Source organism: Lynx canadensis, chromosome D1, assembly GCF_007474595.2.
Source record: "Lynx canadensis isolate LIC74 chromosome D1, mLynCan4.pri.v2, whole genome shotgun sequence".
Taxonomy (NCBI): Eukaryota; Metazoa; Chordata; class Mammalia; order Carnivora; family Felidae; genus Lynx; species Lynx canadensis.
In genome coordinates, this window is record NC_044312.2 from 99,217,053 (window position 1) to 99,235,302 (window position 18,250).

The 18,250-nt window shown below is 36.9% G+C and overlaps 1 protein-coding gene across 3 annotated transcripts in view; it reads right to left on the bottom strand.

Moving 5' to 3' along the window:
• Positions 1-18,250, bottom strand: part of CKAP5 (cytoskeleton associated protein 5) — a 115,297-nt gene that overhangs the window by 67,369 nt on the left and 29,678 nt on the right. For all 3 annotated transcript variants that reach the window (XM_030331548.2, XM_030331550.1, XM_030331549.1), the window contains exons 2-4: positions 5,233-5,326; positions 4,546-4,739; positions 2,932-3,138 (exon numbers count right to left, since the gene is read on the bottom strand). In XM_030331548.2, the coding sequence (XP_030187408.1) occupies positions 2,932-3,138; positions 4,546-4,739; positions 5,233-5,289 (458 nt within the window). In that variant the 5' untranslated portion in view covers positions 5,290-5,326. The remainder of the gene's footprint in view (positions 1-2,931; positions 3,139-4,545; positions 4,740-5,232; positions 5,327-18,250) is intronic.

Here is an 18,250-nt window from a genome sequence, read left to right on the forward strand (position 1 = left end):
TTTAAACTAACCTTCTAGGTAACCATACTGGGGATAATTCAAATCTATAAAGGACCAAATGTGTAATATCTTAAATATATATGTGTATACATATAAAAGCTTAAAAACATAAACAAATCACTTTATACATATTTAGATGAGTGAAATCTACTTTTGATAAATTTTTAATAGTTCTTATGATTAAGGTAGTTCACTCAAAATTGACAGCTTACTAATCCTGGCAGCGTATTTCACTCCTGACTTCGAAGCTATCACCCTGTAACTCCAGGCAACCCTAAATCTCTCTTTGCTTAGTTTTCATGCAGAAAAGTTGCATTCTGACTTCTTTTAAAAAGGTAGCACATTTAACCTTATATATCTGTCACATTTTATATTTTTAAGTTCCTAACTGGCCAAATTTAGCTTTCTGAGTCATTGCTAACATTTCTGCATAGCAAATTCTGGAGCAAGACGGATTTAGTTATGAAAGAACACTGACATTCTATAGTAGAACTCATATACAGTTGAACCTTGAACACAGGTTTGAATTGTGTGGCTCCACTCATACATGGAATTTTTATAGTACAATATTGTAAATGTATTTTCTCCTCCTTATGAGTTTCTTAAAAACATCTTCTTTTCTCTAGCTTACTTTATTTTAAAAATACAGTATATAATACAGATAACATACAAAATATATGTTAATTGACTGTTTATGTTACTGGTAAGGCTTCCAGTCAACAGTAAGCTATTAGTAGTTAAGTTTTGGGGGAGTCAAAAGTTATACACGGATTTTTGACTGCATGGGGTTAGCACCCCTAGCCCCTGTGTTGTTCAAGGATCAACTTATTTATCTATTATTTATTTTATCTTCTATACACAAATGCAACAAAAATTTTCAGTATAGCTACTGACACATTCCAACAGGTTGGAGAAGATGGCAAATACTCTACTTCAGAAATTATATTTAAAGAGATTATGTAAATAACCTGGTATATCAACCACAGCATGGTTATGTAAATAGTTTAAATATAGATATAACATGAAAATAAACTAGATCTCCAAGATTTCCTTTAAAATCCCCTTTATTTTAATAGAAAAGAACATTTTAACTTCAGCTAACCTTTAAGACTGAAGGAAAAATAAGAACTTAGGGTTATGAAATAATCATCACCATGCCTAAAGAACCTAACATTTGGGATCTCTGAGTCTTCCTTTACATTACTATGGTTTCATCTGAATTTTTTTTTGTTTCACTCTCCTGGCCTACTGAAATATGTAAGAAAAGCCTATGGAAGAGGTCTACATGGAAAACAGATACCTAACCTTGGTACTAAATATATTACTACAGAAAACCAGCTAGGGTGGGGCGCCTGGGTGCCTCAGTGGGTTGAGCGTCTGACTTTGGCTTGGGTCATGATCTTGCAGTTTGTGGGTTCAAGCCTTGCATAGGGCTCTGTGCTGACAGCGCAGAGCCTGGAGCCTGTTTCAGATTCTGTGTCTCCCCCTCTCTCTCTGCTCTCCCTCCTTTGCTCGTGCTGTCTCTCTCACTCTCAGGAATGAATAAACATTAAAAACAACAACAACAACAACAAAACAAAACCCAGGATTGAACAGTTTGGCCTTTTTAAGGTCCCAGAGAGCTATCTAATTTTACTATAGATTCTGAGATGCATTAAGACAAATAAAGAACTACACAGGGATGGAACTAAACTACATCTGTCAGGAAAACATAAGAAGATATACCTAACTTGCTCTTTTTCTACACGTATTCTGCCAGTCAGTTTAAAAGTAAAATAACCAGAGTTTACAGCATTTTCGATTAGAATCTTTTGGTTAAAGGTAGATTATAGCACAATATATATCTTTATTAAGAGATCCATTACTAAGGACCACAACATATTTACTGAGATAAGCGCAGTTTTGATAACCAAGTCAATTCACTAAATTTCTAAAATGATAAAAATGAGCACACTATTTATTAGTGATAAAAACATACCTACTATACACTATACTAGGCTTGAAATGAGGAAAAATTTATCACACAAAAATCTAAGTGAAAGTCTAACTTTACAAAAGAACATTATGAACCAAGTGAAAGACAACATAAAATTTAAGACTTTTAAATTGAGGATCATTTAACAAAATTTAAGAATTTTGATATTTCCATGTAAGATAAACACCAAAAGAAGCATTTTCTCCAAGAAGTAGGTCATACACAAAATCACAAGTGAGCTAACTTGGGATGACCTTTACTCCCATAGGTCACACATTCAGGATTTCACTATAACTGAACTTTCTAAAGCTTCTCATGTGGACAGCATTGGAGACAGGATGTCAGATTGGAAGGATTGCCAATCAGAACAAACTAGTGTTCAGATTTCCATAGCAAATTATAGCCACTTGTTCCTGAAAGAGATCTCATTCATGAAAAACTTCATTCTAGTGTTGAAAATAACTTATTACATAAGGGTAAAAGTTATTTTCTATTTGTTATTGCTGTGCTTCTGTTTAAAGGCATATAGCATTTCCTTCTACTTTACTAAAAAGGCATCTGAACAAAGTTTGCTTTAGCTAATAAACTGTCTTTAGCCAATATTCCAAAGTACATAAATATATGCTTGGGGATAACAAAAGAAGAGCTGCTTAAACATTCTAAGGAGTTTTTCCTCAAAAAGGCCAATTCATAATTGGAGAACAGGTCAGAAACATTCCCTGTTCATCTTCATTAGAAGGGGATTTAGATAAAATGACTATGCAACACCACTTGAAGGCTAAAACTACTGAATAGAAAGCACCACACTTGAGGAATGACTTTAGCTTTCCCAGGTCAATTTTCCTGGCTGGTGTGTCATGCCAAGTCAAGTCCAGCAGTTTTCATTTCCGTTTAAGCCAGGAACTCAAACGCAATTGAGATATTCTAGTTAACAGAACCAAAGCAAAACATCTTACCTTAAGGCTTTCCTCAGTGTCTCTATGCAGGCCACTACAATCTTGGGGTTCTTGTTGTCCAGGCCTTTTAGGAGCTCTTCTTGCACAGCCTCTCCTTTCTCAATCTCTATGTACATCAGACAAATCTCAATGCCTAGCTCCTTGGCTTTGGCTTTGGGCTGGTTGAACACTTTACTTACGACACCTGACACAACTTCTCCTGTGGTTCTGTAATACAGAATACAAAACACCACCACCATCACACACACAAAAACACACTTCAGTAGAAAGAGCTGGAAAAGATCATGGGGGTGGGGGGCAATGACAAATACTTTTTAAGATGTTTAGAAACAAAGTAAATGAGTTTCTAATTTTTAAATTTATGTTTAAGAACATGAAAGATAAACTTAATGCAAATCATAAAAGTTTAAGATGTATCACACCAGGCAATGACACAGAACCACAGTTTCTGTTTATAAATATAGGAAAAGTCGAACAAGAAAGCAAAAATCCCTTGAAATCCCATTACCCAGAGAAAACTACTTTCAGCTATTTGGTATCCATCCTTCCAGATCTATCCCTCTATATGCATAGAAAATAGATAGAGAGACAGACAGACAGATAGATAATACATATATACAGATATATTTCACAAAAATAGGATTACAGAGTTGTTGCTTTTTTGAAAAATTTTTAAAAGGTCATTTTAAACATTTCTTAGAACAAGAGAATTTCTTCACGGAGAGAATGGATATGTACCTTTAAACAAAAGGCTGCTCCTAACTCCTTGGCAAGACTTTATAGTAACTTAACTGCTGTGTGTCTCTTCTAAATTAAATAAAACCTAGACCACTGAAAATCAAAACTAAAGTAAAAAAAAGGAATGGTCCCACTAATGGCAAGGGAAACACAGTGATGCTGGTAACAAAACTGTCAGATCGATGGTATATCATCTTTGAAGTCAAGTATTTATTTCTTGTGCACTTAAGTAGAGGGTTCCCCCCTCCTTTTTCTTGTACGGAGGGCTCCTTTCAATGACATGGAGATACCATTAGAAAACCAGGTCTATGAGGTATGAGAGAGTGGGTGATCAGAAACCTCTATCATCTACAACTCAAGTCAAATGGGCCAGGAGCCATGGAAGTTTAGCACCACCTCTCCGAAAAGAGAAAAATGCCTAATGACCACAGAAAGAAAGGTGTGTTTCTAAGATCACCTAGCCGGGAAGCTTTGTATAAAGAAATTTTTGTAATGCCCAAATGTTTTCAGTGAAATTCTGGTAATTCCTTTCCTAACACCTTCCAGTTTCTTCTACAAGTTACTTGAGATTTTCTCTCTAGTTTAAAGTAATTCCCATTACAAAAGGCTCAAAAGGAAATTCACTTGTTCATCAAACCTTAAGATAAAAAACTCAAGACTTCTAATTTGCCTCTTTAGAGATCTCATGTACTATTTAGATTTCTGAGAGCAGATAAAACCCGAATGAAAAACAAGTATCAAGGAGCTATGAAGTAAGAAAATGATTATCTTCCAAAAGTGCTAATAACGAAGGACAACGACCCACAAATATACATAACTTAACCCACATAGTACCAGACAAGGGTTTTTACCAGAAGAGTTGGAAAAACTACTTACTTTCCTGCTACATGGGCATTTTCAACATACACAAGTGCAGCTTCTAACCCTTTCAGCTGAACCACTGCATTGGAATCAGTCACAAATTTTTTGATCAGTCCTAAAAATTTGGACCATTCTGGGCTCTTTTCATCCTTTATTTTCTGGAAGATCTTCAGGGCTTCTTCATATCCACTTAACCTTGCTTTCCAGAGCTAAAAGAAAAGTATTTTGAAACAAAATACAATTTAATGAGATTATCTACTGTTAATTGGAGAAGTTGGGGGGCGGGGAATGACTACCCTATACCAAGTAATTTGAACAAAGGACCCCATGATTAGAAACAAAAAAGGAGTTTAAGAAATTCAGAGTTTTCAAAGAGAATTAGCTAATAAACTCTTTCTTATAAGTGTTTAATATTTGCAATATTCTTCCAAGGCCATCCAGAATTCCTAACAGGCCGCTATAAGTCTATCTCACTTTGTATCCAAGTGTTAGTTTTTACTTCCGTGTAATATGTAATTTGTAATTAAAGATGTAACAATTCAAAAATGAAAAATCACCCTGCTGAAACTGCCTAATCTCCAAAGCATGTTGTTTCTCGGTTGTATTGTGTAATCATTAGGCAGCTCTATACTATACTGTAACGTGGGAGTGCTCACAAAACAAGCCAATGACACTAAAATCTGAGCTCTAGAAAAGTCTTACCTTGTGTTCACATTTTTGATCAACCGGCAGTTTCATCCACTCACTGTCATCTCCCATTGTGCTTCCAGTTTCTCCTCAGAATTAAGAGTAATTCCTAGTCAGACAAAAATCAGTACCTAGTAAATCTAACCATCAAGCAGTCTTGTAAGACAAAATGATTTTTCTGAGACTATTATTTTATCATGCAAGCACCAATAAGAGTAAAAAAGCTCATTTTTTGGTCAAATGCCCATTTAATTCCATTAACAGAATCTTTAAAAAGTGAAAGAAAAAAGTTACTAGAAAAAAAATCTACACAAAGGGGCGCCTGGGTGGCTCAGCTGGTTAAGTGTCTGACTTTGGCTCAGGTCATGGTCTCATGGTTCTTGGGTTGGAGCCCCGTGTCGGGCTCTGTGCTGACAGCTCAGAGTCTCAAGCCTGCTTCAGATTCTTTGTCTCCCTCTCTTTCTGTTCCTCTCCTGCTCACAGACTCTCTCCCTCAAAAATAAATAAAAGATTTTTAAAAATTAAAAACAAAAACCTACATATGGGCACTTGGCTAGTTCAGTGGGTAGAGCACACAACTCCTGATCTCAGGGTCATGAGTTTAAGCCTCACATTGGGTGTAGAGCTTGCTTTTTTTTTTTTTTTTTTAGTTTATTCATTTGAGAGAGAGACAGTGGGGGAGGGGCAGAAAAAGAGAATCCCAAGCAGGCTCTGCATTGTCAGCGCAGAGCCCAATGCTACACTTGAACTCATGAACCATGAGATCATGACCCAATCTGAAGTCGGATGGTCAACTGACTGAGCCACCCAGGTGCTAGGAGGGACAAGCTTACTTAAAAGAAGCAAACAAACTAAATCAAAACTGAAAAAAAAAATCTAAATGAATCTAGAAAGGATGGATAGGTGTTTTAAAAACAAATGATTATATATTTTCCCAAATGGGAAATTCCTAGATATATAACAAAGCCAGAATAAAACTGAAGAGCTACTTGGCCTTTAAAATGCGAGAAAAGGGGCGCCTGGGTGGCACAGTCGGTTAAGCGTCCGACTTCAGCCAGGTCACGATCTCGCGGTCCGTGAGTTCGAGCCCCGCGTCAGGCTCTGGGCTGATGGCTCAGAGCCTGGAGCCTGTTTCCGATTCTGTGTCTCCCTCTCTCTCTGCCCCTCCCCCGTTCATGCTCTGTCTCTCTCTGTCCCAAAAATAAATTTAAAAAAACGTTAAAAAAAAAAATAAATAAAATGCGAGAAAAGAGTTTCAAAGAAAGTCATACTTATAACTATTAACCTAAAATTCTTTCAGACAATAGTCATTTGAAAAAATCTCAATGTTACCCAGCTCTCTATGTAACTCTAGACAATATGATTATATAAAATAGTAAAAATTAGGGTTGCCTGGGTGGCTCAGTCAGTTAAGTGTCTGCCTTTGGCTCAGGTCATGAACTCATGGCTCCTGAGTTTGAGCTCTGTGTCAGGCTCTGTACTGACAGCTCAGAGACTGCAGGCTGCTTCCAATTCTGTGTCTCCGTCTCTCTCTGCCCCTGCCCTGCTTGCACTCTGTCTCTCTCTCTCTCTCAAAAATAAACATTAAAAAAAAATTAAATCCCTGAATGAACTATATTTTTATAAACTTTATATCCCTTTTTAGTTAGCTTTATATGCAACATTCCTGTAAAAGCTTTATGCTATTCATTTAGATAACACCTTTTTTTCTTTTTTTTTTTTTTATTCTAGAGAGAATGTGTGTATGTGCATGTGGGGGAGGGGCAGAGAGAGGGCGAGAGAGAATCCCAAGCAGGCTTCCCACTGTCAGAGCAGTGCCCAACCAGAGGCTCAATCCCACAAACCATGAGATCATGACTTGAGCTGAAATCGAGTCAGACACTAAACCAACTGAGCCACCCAAGTGCCCTGATAACAACTTTTTTTCTGATTATAAAAGTAATATATGTCAACTGTGGAAAATCTGGAAAGTACAGAAACTACATAAGGAAGAAAAGTATTAAAACACAATTTTAGGGGCACCTGAATGGCTCAGTTGGTTTTAAGGGTCTGATCCTTGGTTTCAGCTCAGGTCATGATCTCGCGGTTTCATGAGTTCAAGCCGAGTCGCGTTTTGTGCTAGCAGCGCAAAGCCTGCTTAGGATTCTCTCTCTCTTTCTCTCTCTGCCCCTCCCCCACTCATGCTACCTCTGTCTCTCTCAAAATAAACAACCTAAAAAAATTTTTTAATAAAAAAAATAAAAAAATAAAACACAATTTTAGGTTTACCAGGGTGGCTCAGTTAAGCATCTGACTCTTGATTTTGGCTCAGGTCATGATCTCATGCTTCATGGAATCAAGCCCTGAGCTGGGCTCTGTGCTGACAGTGCGGAGCCTGCTTGGGATTCTCTCCTTCTCTTTCTCTGCCTCTTCCTTGCTTGTGCATGCATGTGCTCTCTAAATAAACATTTAAAAAACTCCACAATTCTACCACCAATTATTAACCATGATGAGCACTGAAATGTACATCCACTTGAATTCTTTCAGAGTTTTTTCAACAAACATGCAATGTATAAATTATATGAAAAAGACAAGTATAATCCTCTTGGAATCTTTTTCTCATATAGCCACGAACATTTTCCCATGTTTGAGAACATGATGTTTAAAAAAAATTTTTTTTTATGTTTATCTTTGAGAAAGACAGAGCAGGAGAAGGGGAGAGGCACAGAGAGAGACACACACACACAGAATCCAAAGCAGGCTCCAGGCTCTGAGCTGTCAGCACAGAGCCTGGTGCAGGGTTCCAACCCACGAGCCTTGAGATCATGACCTGAGCCAAAGTCGGACGCTCAACCAACTGAACCACCCAGGTGCCCCGAGAACGTGATGTTTAAAGGTTGTATAGCATGCCATTTTATAAATGTACCAAAATTACCAATCTTGACGGTGGACATTTGTTTCCAATTTTTCAGCATTTTATATAATGTATAAGGATATTGTTTATCTCTCCATCCCCAGTCCCAGTCTGACATAAAATATACCTTCAATAAATATTTGTTTAATGTATACCTTGACGGTGTCTGCTATGAATTGGGTACTGTGTGAAGTATTTTTTAAACATGTTGACTCACTTTGTACCAACAACAACTACATGAAAGAAAGACATTCTCTCTGTTACACACTAGGCTCATAAAGTTTAAATAATTTGCCTAAAACAACAGAACTGGATCACATTAAAAATTCAAAATCTCCGACTTCAGCCAGGTCACGATCTCGCGGTCCGTGAGTTCGAGCCCCGCGTCGGGCTCTGGGCTGATGGCTCAGAGCCTGGAGCCTGTTTCCGATTCTGTGTCTCCCTCTCTCTCTGCCCCTCCCCCGTTCATGCTCTGTCTCTCTCTGTCTCAAAAATAAATAAACGTTAAAAAAAAAAAAAAAAAAAAATTTAAAAAATAAAAAAAAAAATAAAAAATTCAAAATCTACGCCTCTTTACAACTTGTTCCCTCCCATAAAAAAGTAGGGAATATCCCAGTGAAAGCTGTATACTCAAAGACTTAAGTTTATTAGAGTACATGGAACTTTTATTAAGACTTCTCTCCAAAACCCCCAGAACCCTGAGAAACAATAGCAGTGTGCTTTGGAGTATGAGTCAAACCTTAATAGCAATTCTGCAGCAATGGTGGGAGATAAAGTAGTACAGCAGTTTGTAAAGTAGTATGGCATTACCTAAGTTGAAGATGCACATATTCTACTTCATTCCTAGGTATACATACCCTAGAAATTGATGCCCCCTGCACTAGAAGATCTATACAAGATATTCATAGCAATGTTGTTCATAAAAGCCAAAAGTTGAAAACACTTCACAGGTTCATCAAAAAGAGAATGAATAATAGTGGAATATTCACTGAGTGCAATATTACATGGCAATGAAAAAGAATGAACTATGCCATGCTTCTCAAACTCTTTAATGACAATCTTTTTAAAACTTTCAAGCAATCCCTATCAAAATAACATCAGCATTCTTCACAGAGCTAGAACAAACAATCCTAAAATTTGGATGGAACCACTAAAGACCCCGAACAGCCAAAGCAATCTTGAAAAAGAAAACCAAAGGCATCACAATCCTGGACTTTAAACTGTATTACAAACCTGTAATCAAGACAGTATGGTACTGGCACAAAAACAGACACTCAGATCAATGGAACAGAAAAGAGAACCCAGAAATGACCCCCAAACGTATAGCCAACTAATCTTTGACAAAGCAGGAAAGACTATCCAATGGAATAAAGATAGTGTCTTCAGCAAATGGTGCTGGGAAAACTGGACAGTGACATGCAGAAGAATGAACCTGGACCACTTTCTTATACCATACAAAAAAATAAACTCAAAATGGATGAAAGACCTAAACGTAAGACAGGAAGCATCAAAATCCTAGAGGAGAAAGCAGGCAAAAACCTCTTTGACCTCGGCCGCACCAACTTCTTACTCAACACGTCTCCAGAGGCAAGGGAAACAAAAGCGAAAAGGAACTACTGGGACCTCATCAAAATAAAAAGCTTCTGCACAGCGAAGGAAACAATCAGCAAAACTAAAAGGCAAACGATAGAATGGGAGAAGATGTTTGCAAGCGACATATCAGATAAAGGGTTAGTATCCAAAATCTATAAAGAACTTATCAAATTCAACACCCAAAAAACAAAGAATCCAGTGAAGAAATGGGCAAAAGACATGAATAGACACTTCTCCAAAGAAGACATCCAGATAGCCAACCAACACACGAAAGAATGCTCAACATCACTCATCATCAGGGAAATACAAATCAAAACCACAATGATACCACCGGATGAGGAGAAAGAGGATCTCTTTTGCACCGCTGGTGGGAATGCAAACTGGTGCAGCTACTGTGGAAAACAGTACGGAGGTTCCTCAAAAAATTAAAAATAGAACTACCCTATGACCCAGCAACTGCACTACTAAGTATTTATCCAAGGGATACAGGCATGCTGTTTCAAAGGGGCACATGCACCCCAATGTTTATAGCAGCGCTATCAACAACAGCCAAAGTATGGAAACAGCCCAAATGTCCATCGATGGATGAATGGATAAAGATGATGTGGTGTGTATATATATATGGTGGAGCATTACTCGGCAATCAAAAAGAATGAAATCTTGCCATTTGTAACTACGTGAATGGAACTAGAGGGTATTATGCTAAGTGAAATTAGAGAAAGACAAAGATCATACGACTTCACTCATAATGAGGAATTTAAGATACAAAACAGATGAACATAAGGGAAGGGAAACAAAAATAGTATAAAAACAGGGAGGGGGACAAAACATAAGAGACTCTTAAATATAGAGAACGGAGGGTTGCTGGGGGGTTGTGGGAGGGGGATGGGCTAAATGGGTAAGGGGCATTAAGGAATCTACTCCTCAAATCATTGTTGCACTATATGCTAAGTAACTTGGATGTAAATTTAAAAATAAATAAATTGTTTTAACATTTTTAAGTAATTATACACAAATATGTTTGTAAAATACAATAAAAATTATTAGATCTGTGTATTTTTAGAGTTCCCCAAGGGAACAGAAAATAGTACAAGCACCAAGTAAAACAAAACATTTGGTAGTTCTGTAAAAAGTTAAACATAGAACTATCATATGGCTCTGCAATTCTACTCCTGGGTATATACCCAAAGAATTGAAAACAGGTATTCCAACAAGTACATGTACGTGCATATTCATAGCAGTACTAGTGACCTGGGCCAATAAACAGCCCAAATGTCCATCAATGGATGAATAAACAAATTCTGGTGTGTAAGTACAATGATTATTCATCCATAAAAGGGAATGAAGTACTGATACAGGCTACCACATGGCTGAACTTCACAAACATGATGCTAAGTGAAAGAAACCAAACACAAAGATCCCATATTGTAGAATTCCACTTATATGAAATATCTATAGTAGATTAATCCTTAGAGACAGAATGCAGACTATGGGGTACCAGGGGTTGGAGAAAGAGAAGGAATAGGAAGAAACTGCTTAATGGGTAAGGAGTTTTACTGTGGTGTGATGGAAATGTTTTGAAACTAGAAAGAGATGGTGCCGACACAACACTGTGAGTATTCAAAATGCAACTGAATTGTTCACTTTAAGAGAGTTAATTTTATGTAATGTGAATTTCATCTCAATAAAAAAAATTTGTAAGTTCTCAGGTGATTTTAATGTGCAGCCTGGGTTAAAAACTTCTAAAGTTATTTTCTTGGCATAAGTTTGAGCTGCAAAAGCAATCTCTCCTATCTGACTTTTTAAAAAGAGAAATACTCAATGAAAGCTTTCAACACATTTTCTAACCAAGAGAATGTGAACTGTCAGTATCTTTCAGTATTCTGTAAGTTTACTGCAATACTTTTTCTTTTTTTTCTTGTTGGTTGCTTTTTAGAAACCATTAAGAAAAAGAATATCTAACCCAACTGCCTCATGTAAAATTTAGATGCCATTGTGTTATATATTCTGAAATGGCTTCTACTACTTTATTGCCTGAGTTTTTGAAAGTTGGTGTTTATGGTTTTGCTTTCTATTAAAAAGAAAGGCGTGCTTCATACCCAAACTTCCCCAGCCATTGAAATAATGGATATAGTGTTATGTATGTGGTACTGGGGACTCCTGCTCTTCCTGTTGGTCTTCTTGCAGGATTGATATATTAAGAAAAAAAAAAAGGCCTTATCCGCTAGTTTTCTTCCCTAATTATTTTCATTTTAAAATTAACTTTAGAATTTAATTTTTTATATCTGTAAGAAAATCTATACAGTTTGTGAGTTAGGAAGCATTACAATAAAATTGACCCATTGACCTAACACCCAATCTAAAAATTAGAACACTACCATTATTGGGGTGCCTGGGTGGCTAAGTTGGTTAAGTGTCTGACTCTTGATTTCAGCTCAGGTTGTGATCTCGTTGGTTCGTGGGTTTGAGCCTATGTTGGGCTCTGCGTTGACTGCACAGAGCCTGCTTGTGATACTCTCTCTCCCTCTCTCTCTGCTCCTCCCCTGCTTGTGCTCTCTCTCAAAATAAATAAATAAACTAAAAAAAAAAAAACAAACAACAGAACACTACCATTATTATTACTTCACCTGGGCATTTCTTTCCTACTCCATCCTTCTCCCACAGAAGCATTTTCCTGGAGTTCGTTTAGTTCTACGCCATAGTCACAGTCACACATCCCTAAACAACAAAATTAACTGCTTGTTTGTTAGCTTTAGAAAAATATTATCTGTGTGTTGCCTTCCATGACTTACTTTTTTCATTCAATATTTCATTTGTAAAATTCATCCGTGTGTGTGTACTATAGTTCAAAACTACTCAAAATGTGGTACAAAGGACTGTACTAGATCACAAACGTATCATTCAGAGACAAGTACAGAAATGGAGATAGTGGTTTAGAAACTGCCATAGCACCTAACTTCTTTTATTATGGTGGTTTGAGGATCTGAACAAAGTTCAGCAAGGCTAAAGTATAAAATGCAACACAGAAAGTAAAAGGATATAAAGTCAGGCTAGAAAGTAAGTCAAGATCAGACCCTGGAAGATCTTGTGAGCAATGTTAAGGAATTTGGACTTTATCCTAAATGTAAAACGAAACTTTGAAGAATTCTAAATAGGAAATATTACATATGCTGTCGAACTTGCATTTTTTCGAACATTTTAAAAAATGTTTTATTTATTTTGAAGGGGGCAGGGGCAGAGAGAGAGGAAGACAGAGAATCCCAAGCAGGCTCCGTGACATCAGTGCAGAGCCTGATGCAGGGCTCGATCTCATGAAGCATGAGATCATGATCTGAGCTGAAATCAAAAGTCGGATGCTTCACCAACTGAGCCATCCAGGTGCCCCCAAATTTACATTTTTTGAAGACCATATGTTGTACATGTAAAAAGCAATGTAAAGAATGCTTTGGAAGGCAGTAACAATGGAGGGAAACCAGTTAGAATACAGTGATCTAAATCAAAGATGATGGTGGCCTGCATCTGAGGATGGCAAGACTATCCATCTTTCCTTCTTAAAGGTAAAATGGAATTAATACATGTACATGCCACTTTGTCTTAAGAATGTACAAAAGCGGGGGGAGGAGGCCCTGGGTGGCTCAGTCGGATGAGCATCTGACTTTGGCTCAGGTCATGATCTCACGGCTCGTGAGTTTGAGCCCTGCATCGGACTCTGTGCTGACAGCTCAGAGCCCAGAGCCCCTGGTTTGGATTCTGTGTCTCCCTCTCTCTCTGCCCCTCCCCTGCTCATGCTCTGTCTCTCTCTCAAAAGTAAAATAAAAACATTTAAAAAAATAGCGTACAAAAGGGGTTCTTTTTTGTGCCATAGGCCTCTGGTAAAGTCACAGACACCTTTTTCAGAATATTTTTTAATGCATAAAATAAAATATGTAAGATTATGTCAAAGAATTTTGAAACATAATTGTTAATTACATTTTATCAAAATATTTACTTTAAAATGTGAATGACATTTTAAATGAACTTCTCCATACATTAAATAAAATGTAGCAGCAGGTGTATTACTATAATTACTATAATTTTGAAGTTATATTGGACAAAAATATTTTGATATACTATATCACATAATGTGATTATGAAAATTACTTCTATTGGTAACAAATACACAGGTCATTCTAACATTATTGTGGCTTATGGCCTACATTCTTCACTGAAGAAAATGCTAAAATTTCAGTTAGATGGTTAGTAAGAATAAAGATGCAATTATTTTTCCTTCCAAGTTCATAGAGTCCCTGAATTTCAACCCCAGGTTAAAATCTCTTGGTCTACACAACCTTCTAAATCTTATGGTCACATGAAAGCTCTTTACTTTCAAAGACTTTAGGGCACTGTTTACAACAGTCCCAAAGTCTCTACCTAAAACAGTTACTACCAATCTATATTTCAATAATACTTTATATTTTACAAGTATTTTTACAATAATTTTCTTATGTGAGGATCTAGTGAGGAAGATATTTAATTGCTTCTATGCATTTCACAATGTAAATGCAAGCACACTGTTTTATTACCTTATTGGGTTTTCTTTCTTTTTTCTATTATTCTAAGTTATGAGCTCTTTCTTCCTAACCTGTAAGATTCTCTTGAGCAAGAACTTTTTGTCTTAATAATCTCTATCCTCACAATGCTCAAAGAACAACATGGGATAAAGCGAATATAATTATCCTCTTTTTACATATATGGAAATAAAGGTTCAATGTCTTACCCAGGTCACTTAAGTAGGAGAGACTGGCCTAGAAGAGATTTCTTGAATGCTAGTTTGGTGAATTTCTTAAAATTTATCTACATATGGTTTCTAGACGATCTATAGTGAAAACTATTCAACCTTTATAAATAATATGATTTATTTTGGTGATTACCTAACCCAGTTCTTTTTTTTTTTTTTTAATGTTTTTATTTATTTTTGAGAGAAAGAAAGAGGGTGAGCGGGGAGGGGCAGAAAGAAGGGAGACACAGAATCCAAAGCAGGCTCTAGGCTCTGAGCTGTCAGCACAGAGCCTGATGGGGGACTCGAACCCATGAACTGCAAGGTCATGACCCGAGCTGAAGTCTGACGCTTAACCAACTGAGCCACCAAGCACCCCTTACCTAATTCAGTTAAGATATAAAGACAAAAAAGAAAGAAAAGAAAAGAAAAGAAAAGAAAAGAAAAGAAAAGAAAAGAAAAGAAAGAAGGAAGGAAGGAAGGAAGAAAGAAGAAAGAAAGAAAGAAAGAAAGAAAGAAAGAAAGAAAGAAAGAAAGAAAAAATATAAGAGTAAATGAGCATAATGTGAAAAACAAGTTTATTTGACTCTTTCAAAAGGACATAGGTAACTTAGAGAAATTTAAAATACAGTTAGCTGGTAAGGGGGAAATCATCCCTAATCAGCAGCTGCCTCTAATAATCAAGCCTACCTACCCAATTGGGCCTTAAAACACTGTTAACCTGCCTTTGGATAAGAAAGGAATGACTACAGTTTTAATTGTAATTTGGGATTATTCATGCAGTCCAACCCTTACCCCTGAAAGCTCTTATTCCATTGAGAGATGGCTCTACTAACTGATCAAAAAACAAAACAAAACAAAACAAAACAAAACAAAACAAAAAAACTTTCCTTGAGATTAATAAAAAACAAAAGGATGCTAGACTACAATGGCTATAGTTCATATTCATTCTAAATTTCTATAATTCTAGAACATTTGGGGAAGTGGTCTTTAAAGTGACCACTGCTTGAAAGCTGAACTCTGCAAATTTTAACTAGTCATTGTCACAAAGGAAAATAAAAACCTTGGGAACATCCAGAACATATACAGGAAGTAATGAAGAGGAACCTCAGAGTCAGTATAAAATAGAACACATGTAAAATTAAACGTAATGATTTCATGAAAAGTCACATAAGCTAAAGGCCTGAATGATTTCTTTAGAGGAATGTAGTACTGTTTTCAATATACACAGCAAACTGAAACCAAACTAACATTCACAATAGCCAAAGAATGGGAGCCATCCAAATGTCCATCCATTGATGAATATGGAAAATCCACACAATGAAATACTATTCAATAATAAAAAGAAATGAAGTACTATAAAGAACTCCTAAAACTCAACAACAAACAACCCAATTAAAAAATGGGCAAAGGGGACACTTGGGTGGCTCAGTCAGTCAGGAGTCTGACTCGATTTTGGTTCTGGTCATGATCTCACAGTTCCTGAGATGGAGCCCCATGTGGAGCCCCACACCTGCTTGGGATTCTCTCCCTCTCTCTGCCCCTCCCCTGCTTGCTTGCACACATGCACATACATGCTCTCTATCAAAAGAAATTAATAAACTTAAAAAAAATTTTTTAATGGGCAAAGGACTTGACTAGACACTTCTCCAAAGAAGATCTACAAATGGCTAATAGGCACATGAGAAGATGCTTAACATTACTAATCATTTGGGAAATGTAAATCAAAATTTTAAGATTCCACCTCACATCTATTAGGATGGCTACTATCAAAACAAAACAAAACAAAAAGACAATTGTTGGCAAGGATGTGGAGCAACTGAAACCTCTGTACACTGTTGTTAAGAATATAAAATGGGGGGGGGGGCACCTGGGTGGCTCAGTTGGTTGGGTGTCTGACTTCGGCTCAGGTCATGATCTCACAGTTCGAAGAGTTCGAGCCCCATATCAGGCTCTGTGCTAACAGCTCAGAGCCTGGAAACTGCTTCAGATCCTGTGTCTCCCACTCTCCCTGACCCTCCCCAGCTCACATTCTGTCTCTCTCTCTCAAAAATAAATAAACATTAAAAAAAAAAAAAAAAGAACGTAAAATGGTATAGCTGCTGTGGAAAACACTATGGCACTTTTTCAAAAAATTAAAAACAGAATTACCATATGTTCCAGCAATTCTACTTCTGGGTATATATGCCCAAAAGAATTGAAAGCAGGGTCTCAAAGACATATTTTGTACACCCATGTTCATTTCATAGCAGCATTATGCACAATAGCTAAAATGTGGAAGCAACTCAAGTGTTCATCACTGGGTGAGTGGACAAGCAAAATGTGGTTTACACATACAATGGAATATTATTTAGCCTTAAAAAAGAAGTAATTCTGACATATGCTATAATCTGGATGACCCCTGAGGCCATTATGCTAAAGTGAAATAAACCAGCCACAAAGATCATTCCACTTAAATGAGACAGTCAAAATCAGAGAGACAGAAAGCAGAAGGGTTTTTGCCAGTGAACAGATGGATTGGGGTATGTTCAATGGGTGTAAAGTTTCAGTTTTCCAAATGAAAAAAATTATAGAAATGGATGGTGGTGATGGTTGAACAACATAATCTGATATGGAATCTGATACCAGTGAACTGCATACTTAAAAATGGTTAAGATGGTAAATTTTATGGTATATGTATTTTATCACCTTGAAAACATTATACTAAAAAAAGTCAGTTTCAAAGAACCACATATTGTATGATTCCATTTACATGAAATGTCCAGAATAGGCAAGTCTATAGAAGTAAAAAGTAGATCAGTGGTTGCCTACGAGTGAGGTGTTTGGGGCTATCAAAAGGGTAATGGCTAAAGAGTGTGGGATTTCTTTTATTTATTTATTTATTTATTTATTTATTTATTTATTTATTTATTTCTGAGACAGAGATAGAGCATGAGCAGGGGAGGGACAGAGTGAGGTGTTTGGGGCTATCAAAAGGGTAATGGCTAAAGAGTGTGGGATTTCTTTTATTTATTTATTTATTTATTTATTTATTTATTTATTTATTTATTTCTGAGACAGAGATAGAGCATGAGCAGGGGAGGGACAGAGAGAGAGGGAGACAGAATCAGAAGCAGGCTTCAGGCTCTGAGCTGTCAGCACAGAGCCCGACGCGGGGCTCGAACTCACAAACTCTGAGATCATGACCTGAGCCGAAGTCGGTTGCTCAACCGACTGAGCCACCCAGGTGCCCCAAGAGTGTGGGATTTCTTTTTGGGGCAATGAAAATGTTCTAAAACTGTGGTGATGACTGCACAAATCTAGAAATATACTAAAAGCCACCGAATTGTACACTTCAAAATGGGTGAGTGATATGCAAATTATATTTCATTAAAACTGTTTAAAAAAAAAAAAAACTAACAAAGTTTACTAACAGAAGTCCTTAGGAGATAAGAATGATTTGTTGGGGTGCCTGGGTGGCTCAGTCGGTTAAGTGTCTGACTCTTGGTTTCAGCTCAGGTCATGATCTCATGAATCGTGAGTTCAAGCCCCACATCGGGCTCCACGCTGATAGTGTGGAATCTGCTTGGGATTCTGTCTGCCCTTCTCCTACTCACGCTCTCGCTCTCTCTCGCTTGCTCCCTCTCTCCAAATAAATACATAAACTTTAAAAAAATGATACGTTAAAGCTACTGATCATTTTACATGTGCATATGTTGGCTGCAGAGGTTAAGAGTCCTTTCTAATAATAAGGAATTAGTCTATTCCAATTTTACCTAAAGCATTCACATTCACTGAATTTTCCTATGGGT